General features: G+C 45.2%; 1 protein-coding gene across 2 annotated transcripts; it reads right to left on the reverse strand.

Annotated features, from left to right (window-relative positions):
- Window positions 1-3,314: 3,314 nt before the first annotated feature.
- LOC129753366 (cleavage and polyadenylation specificity factor 73) lies at window positions 3,315-7,045 on the reverse strand. 2 transcript variants are annotated; one of them, XR_008738929.1, is made up of 5 exons: window positions 6,739-7,045; window positions 5,432-6,369; window positions 3,672-4,636; window positions 3,442-3,606; window positions 3,315-3,378 (listed from the first exon to the last, which is right to left on the reverse strand). XR_008738929.1 is itself a non-coding variant. In XM_055749188.1 (4 exons), exons 1-4 carry the CDS (start codon window positions 6,807-6,809, stop codon window positions 3,517-3,519), a joined length of 2,064 nt encoding a protein of 687 aa, XP_055605163.1. In that variant the 5' UTR covers window positions 6,810-7,045; the 3' UTR covers window positions 3,315-3,516. The 2 variants fall into 2 exon arrangements, 1 of the variants encoding a protein (XP_055605163.1); XM_055749188.1 differs by having other exon boundaries at window positions 3,315-3,606.
- Between the last annotated feature and the right edge of the window lie 227 nt (window positions 7,046-7,272).

Below are 7,272 nucleotides of genomic sequence, written 5' to 3' on the forward strand. Positions count from 1 at the left end.
TCGGAATTACCCCGTTAGTAACATCTGAAAAATAATTAGATGTTATTGATTGACGAGCCGTGCCTCCATCAGGCGCGCACCAATCGATTAGCTCTTAGTCAGCGGGATGTTAATTGCTAGGTACTGATATCGAGCTCATACATGTAAGTCGGTGTAACACATTTGTGTAATACTGTGCAACATTTTTTCTACAACGCTTAGTTAAAATGTGCATTTTTACTAGATTAAGTTTTATTGTCCTTTTTACTCGAAATCTATATAATCGTATACAGGTTACAGGTGCTTCGTGCGAGGGCTAAGTCTTCTCGACCGCAGTTGCTTGTGGAGTCCATAGTAGGCACGACTTCCGCTGATAATTCGCCTCCGGATCTCACGGCTGGTGTCATTGTTTGCGGTCACCAGTGAGCCGAGATAGACAAAGTCTTCGACTATCTCCAGCTCGTCGCCGTCGATCGTGACCTTGTTATTACTGGACAAGCGGGTTCGGTCGGTCTCGGATCCGCAGGCCAGCATGTACTTCGTCTTGGACGTATTATTCATCAACCCAATCCTTCCTGCTTCGCGTTTCAGTTTGCGGTAGATCTCCTCCACCGCCGCAGATGATCTGCCGACTATATCAATGTCGTCGGTAAAGCAGATAAGTTGACTGGATCTGTAGAAAATCGTGCCCCGCATTTCGCCCACCGCTCGTCGAATAACACCTTCTAGCGCCACGTTGAACACCATGAAGGATAGACCATCACCGCACACAGCACTGCGTTCCATCCATCGCCTTGATCAGTCTGATCAGCTTCCCGGAAAAGCCGTTCTCGTCCATGATTTTCCACAGCTCGTTACGGTCAATCGTGTCGTATGCGGCTTTAAAGTCGATGAATAGATGGTGCGTAGGGACTTCACGGCATTTTCGGCATTTTCGGAGGATTTGCCGTAATATGAATATCTGGTCCGTCGTTGACCGTCCCTCCATGAAGCCGGCCTGATGACTTCCCACGAATCTGTTTGCTTGTGGCGTTAGGCGGCGGAGTAGGATTCGGGACAACACTTTGTAGGCGGCATTGAGAACAGTGATCGCTTGGTAGTTCACACAGTCCAATTTTTCGCCCTTCTTGTAGATGGGGCATATTACCGCCTTCTTCCACTCCTCCGGTAGCTGTTCTATGTCCCAGATCCGCACTATCAACCGGTGTAGGCAATCGGCCAACTTGTCCGGGCCCATTTTGATGAGTTCAGCTGCGATGCCATCCTTCCCAGCCGACTTGTTTCTATTCAGTTGGCGAATGGCTTCCTTAACTTAACTCATCGTTGGGAGTGGCTCCTCTACGTCGTTGGCTACGCCGGCGATGTACCTTCCCCCACCGTCTTGATCTCCTGCATGTGCGCCGTTCAGGTCTTCATCGAAGTGCTGCTTCCGCCTTTTGATCACCTCACGATTGTCCGTCAGGATGCCTCCTTCCTTATCCCGGCACATTTCGGCTTGCGGCACGGAGCCTTTGCGGGATGCGTTGAGTTTCTGATAGAACTTTCGTGTTTCTTTGGAACGATGCAGCTACTCCAGCTCCTCGAGCTCCTCTTCCGCTGTAGGTGATTTTCCACATTTCGACGGGTGCCTCTTTGCACTACTGCCGCCCGCGCGGCATTCTCTTCGTCCATCACCCTCATACACTCCTCGTCAAACCAGTCGTTCCGTCGAGTTCGCTCCACATAACCGTTGACGTGACCTCAGGTTGCTTCAGTTGTGCGATATTTAACCGAGGCGGGCGCCGGTTTCGTGTGTTGTTCACTGCGGAGAGTTTTAGGCGCATTTTCACCATCACCAGATAATGGTCTGATTCGATATTGGCGCCTCGACAGGATCTGACGTCGATGATACCCGAGAAGTGCAGGCTGTAAATCAAAACGTGGTCGATCTGTGATTGCGTTTGGTACGGTGATCTTCAGGTGTACTTGTGTGGGAGGCGGTGCTGGAAAAAGGTACTACGTACGGCCATTCGTTTGGAGGCGGCGAAATCAAAAAGTCTGAGGCCGTTTTCGTTGGTCAGCTGGTGCGCACTGAACCTTCCAATTGTCGGTTTGAATTCCTCCTCCTGGCCGATCTGAGCATTAAAATCCCCGATGAAGATCTTGATATCATGTTTTGGGCAACGGTCGTATTCACGCTCCAGCTGCGCGTAAAATTCGTCCTTGTCGTCACCGGTACTTCCGAGGTGAGGGCTGTGCACGTTGATGATGCTGATGTTGAAGAACCGGCCCTTGATTCTCAACCGGCACATTCGTGAGTTTTCGTCGGTCATCACCCGATCACGCGCTTTTGCATCTTTCCCATCACTATAAAAGCTGTTCCAAGCTCGTGTGTGTTGCCGCAGCTCTGGTAGATGGCACGACCATCTGGGTACGTTCGTACCGTGGAGCCCTTCCAGCATACCTCCTGCAGCGCTACGATGTCGAATTTGCGGCTCTTCAATTCGTTAGAGAGCACGTGGGTACTGCCCACAAAATTTAGAGACTGGCAGTTCCATGTTCCAAGTTTCCAATCGCTAGTCCCTTTTCGTCGCGTGGGTCTTTGCCGATTTCCATCCGAAATTTGTGTTCGTTGTTCGTTGCTTATGTTTTTTGCAGTCACGGGCTCGCAAGGCCCGCAGCTAACCCCACTATCTCGCAGGAGGACCGTCGTGATGTTACTGTTTTGGGTCCCGAACACCACCAGGACGTTGTTGCACTCCGCACGCCGCCCCTGACATGGAAAACAGACGCGTACGAAGCCCCCTAACTCAGTCTGCATGCACCAAGGCATCCACCGGGGTTAGGTACCCGATCTCCGCTAAGGTTGCTCGCACCCCAGCTAGCACCACGGGGAGGTAGAGAATCGGAGTTGCAGACAAGAAGTGATATGACCACTACCCGAAGGTTGGGTAAGGGTACATAAAGATGTTAAAACGACTATAATCGAAACAAAAAAAGGAGATAAGTATAGGTACTCGAAGATAGTAGGTATACATTTAGTCATTTATGTCATTTTTGTGTATATTTTACCAAAAATCGGATTTCGCTATCATTCATTTTTTTAAAATGTTGTCATTTGTCATCGAAAAAATTTCGGATTTTTCAATTTTTTTTGGTTTCCCCTCAGGTGATTTTTTAACGGTCAAAAATCACAACTTTGAACGTTTTGAGGCCCACTTGAATTACGAAAGAGCTGCCTGCAGTCGACTCGAATGAGGTTTGTTAATGGTTGAAAATAATCTAAAAAAACATTCAACAATCAACAAGTCACAAGGTCGGTTCGGATAAAAGCAAACAATAGAGTATCCTCTCAATTGAACATACCGAAGAAAATAGCATCCTTCCCATTCTAGTGTATATTGGTTGTTTGCAATGATTCTGAGCGAAAAGATAGACAAAAAACAGTTGTACAATTGTTTGTGTAAGGAAAGTGCATCTTACTTGAGAATATCCCTAGGGGGGTGCACTTAAGTGGGAGTTTTTCGCACCCAGTTCCAATATTAGACGTCGCCCTCTCTAGGAAACTTGCACCAGATTCTGGTGCAACTTGTTTACCGCAGTTTTGACGGTCTGGTACAGAATTTCATCGCCTTCGCATGTTACTTCCTGCAAAAAAAAAAGAAATATAGGTAAATAATTGTTTTTTTACTTTTCAAACAACAAACACTTACCAAAGTAGTTAAATTGATCTCTGCCTGGCTGCCGTGGACGGTAACCGTCAAGCTGTCGCCCTTGAAGAGTTTCGGCACCGAACTGGCCCCGAACATATCCTGCAAGGTTTCGATCAAGCACTCCTTAAAATGCATTTTGTCTGGTTTGGCTGCGGCAGCTCCTTTCACCATGCTGCCGCTGAGTTCCGACTGCAACAAGCTGGCCAGCACCGTATCGGCGTACATGTCATTGACGGGAGTGGCCTGCCATTCCATAATCACAATTTTACCATCGAACGAAACGTCCACACAGTCAAACACCCGGAACTTTTTATCCCCATCGGCAGCGTCTTGGAAAACGGTTCCGGGACCACCTATCCGATCCAGCAGCAGTTTCAAACTGGCAATCGAGCCCTGCCAGGCGATGCTCTGACGCTGGGTGACCACCGACATGCTCATGTCGGTGTATTTCGACAGATCGGAAGCAGCCAGCAGGTGATACTTGAAATCCCGCTTTACCAACACCCCGGACAGCTTCTGACCCTCTTCGGGATTCTTGATGGCCAGCGAGCCCATCACCTTGGCAGTCTTTTCTCCCCTAAAGTACAGCTCTACCGCGTGGGTATTTCGTGGATTGTGCAGTGTAATATTGGCATTTGGGTCGTTTTCGTACTCCCTCTGAAGGGCCGATTTCAACCGGTTCATTTCGTTTTGCTCCCCGTGGACCAGGACCACGTGCGATGGTTTCAGCAGTCTGATGAACTCGCTTGTTTGCTGGTAGTCGGTGTGGGCCGAGAAGGAAATGTAATCCACCGACATGTTCAGGGGCAACTTTTGCCCGTTCATGCTGGTGATCTCTTCCGGCTCCGAGAGGATCGTTTTGGCCAGGGTACCCTCCACACAGTATCCCGCGATGATGACGCCGTTCTTCGGGTCGGTGCACCACGTCTCGAACAGCTCCCGGGACAGGCCGCTTTGCATCATACCTTTGGGACGAAAAACATGTTGTTAGTTATCTTTGAACAAAACATCTTTGTTTTAAATTTCAGACTACGAATAGAGACTTCAGATAAAAATTTCACATATCCGATTCAAATTTCAGATGTACGATTCAGATTCTAAATTTAGACTCCAGATATACATTTTTCAAACTCAGATTACAAATTTAAACGGATTTCAGATCCCAGATATGTAGTTGTGAACAAATGTATGATTTAAGTAAACTTAATAACGATAGAAGGATCTCAATTAGAAAAAGATTGACAAAAATTAAAGAAATAAAATATCTCAAAATTGTCTAATCCAAAATTGATATAATTTTCAACATATTAAAAGTTTTCAAAACAGTCGAAATTTTCACAGTCGTTGAAATAGTCAAAATGGTTCAAAATTGTCAAATGTCATACTGACAAAGTTGTCAATATTGTCAAATCTATTAAATTGTGAAAATGACAAAAATGTCAAAGTTGTCAAAATTGTTATAACTGTCAAAATTTTAATTGTCAAAATGGTAAAAATTTTCAAAATGATTGAAAATGTCAAAGTTGTCTGCTATTGTCAAAATCATTAGTTTTATCGAATTTTTTTTGAAATTCTCGAAGAATCATAATTAGAACTACAACTAGAATAACAATAAAAAATTCAAACTTCAGATTCGAGTTTTGAAGTTTGAGAATCCAACATTGAATTCAGATTAAAAGATTGATCTTTTATATTTGAGGTTTAAGATTGAAATTCCAAATTTCAAACTAGGATTTTGGGAAGCTAAAAAATATAAGTACCTGGTGAAGCCATCACGACGCACGGTCCAATGTCTTCGAAATGATCGATTCCCTTCAGATTCGAGATGTGCCGAAAGACGAACGGGTTGTTGACGGCAATCTGCCGCCGAATCTTATCGTTCATGGCATTGATGTACGTTTGATAAACGGCCATACACTTTTTGGCCAACGACGACGCATAGTAGATGGGGATTTCCTGCAGTTCCGGATTCTGGCTCCAGTACTCGTCGAGAATGAGCAAAAGCTCTTGGGCACGACCTAGGGCGAATACAGGAATCAAACAACGTCCTCCCTGCTGGACAATCTTCTGCACCAGCGTAGTGAAACGGCTTTCCCGATCCTCGCGTTTCTCGTGAATGTGCGTCCCGTAAGTGCTTTCGGTGATGAGAACATCAGGCTTCATGGTCGGAATTTCGGCAGCCATCAGATGCCTATCCTCCTGCCGGGAGAAATCTCCCGTATAAAGGATCTTAACACCAGCTATTTCTATCATGAACATTGCTGCCCCCAGCACATGGCCGGCATTGTACGCCCAGAATCGAACTCCCATAACGTCCCGCTCTTCGTGGAAGTTGATCGTTTCGATCTTCTCCATGCTGGCCTCCAAATCGGCCTCGGTGTACAACATCTGCTCGGTGCTTATGTTGCTCACCTTAATGTAATCGGACAACATCCACCGGTAAATGGCTTTTGTAGCGTGTGTCATGAAACACCGGCCCTTGAAGCTAGTCTTTTGCAGGAACCAGGGCAGAGCTCCACAGTGGTCCAGATGGAAGTGGGAAATGAACAATAGATCCACCTCATCGGCTTCGATCAGATCCACGAAAGGGAGGGCATCCATGCCCGAAAGCCCCGGATGGATGCCACAATCGAGCATGATTTTCTTGCCCTTGAATTCCAGCATAATGCAGGAACGGCCCACTTCCTGACCGGCGCCCCTGCGGAAGAGAAAAATTTCACTATAAGTGAAAGGCAAAATGTATAGACCTCACTACCTTAGCTTTTTAATGTGCAAAAAAAAATAGTACAATCAGATTAAGTTTTTCTATTCTAATTTTTTTTCGAAATCAAATTTAATTTCAATTCTGGTATTTCAACTTGCAATTACTAATCATGGTTATACATTGTCCCCTCTTTGACCCCTTGTTTTTTATCAACCGTTTCCTGATTTCATAATAAACAAACAGCTATTTACGCAGTATGAATACATAATACCCGAAGAAAAAAATCATTCGAAATGAGTTTTTTTTTATATTTACGAAAACTAAAAACTGAAACTTATACTAAAAACGAGCTCCGATACTCACAGCGGTCGGATCAGAAGTAGGTCACTTTCCTCGGCCGGAATATGCCCATCAGCTTTCCGTTTACTAGCCATTTTGTCGTCGATAGTACAATGTTATCTTCTTTCGCCGAAATTTCTAACGCATTGACACCAAACCGAGCAGTGCACTTGGAAATCACTTGGTATCGATTAGAAGAGCAATTTCAACTTATTAAAAATTCTAAACTTGATGTTTTACTTGATTTTTCACGGCAATAAAACGCGTCTCCTGGGAAAATTTTCCGGAAAACCGTGCCCCCAACAACGATGGAAAGTTTCTGACAGCCGGGTAAATAAAAACACAAAAAAATCGGTGACCTTGAACGAACGTCAGCGAGGAAAACCTGAAAAATGCGAGCTCGAACGTCACCAAGTATCGTAATTTTTCGCGTGGACGAAACTCTGTTTTAAATAAAAGTGCCAAATGTGGAAAAACATAATAAAACCCCCATTGAGTAGTTAAAAAACTGCAAAAAATTGGTATACATTGCCTTTAATTAGATCTTTTTTCATGTCA

The sequence above is a fragment of the Uranotaenia lowii genome, chromosome 1 (genome assembly GCF_029784155.1).
Source record: "Uranotaenia lowii strain MFRU-FL chromosome 1, ASM2978415v1, whole genome shotgun sequence".
Classification (NCBI taxonomy): Eukaryota; Metazoa; Arthropoda; class Insecta; order Diptera; family Culicidae; genus Uranotaenia; species Uranotaenia lowii.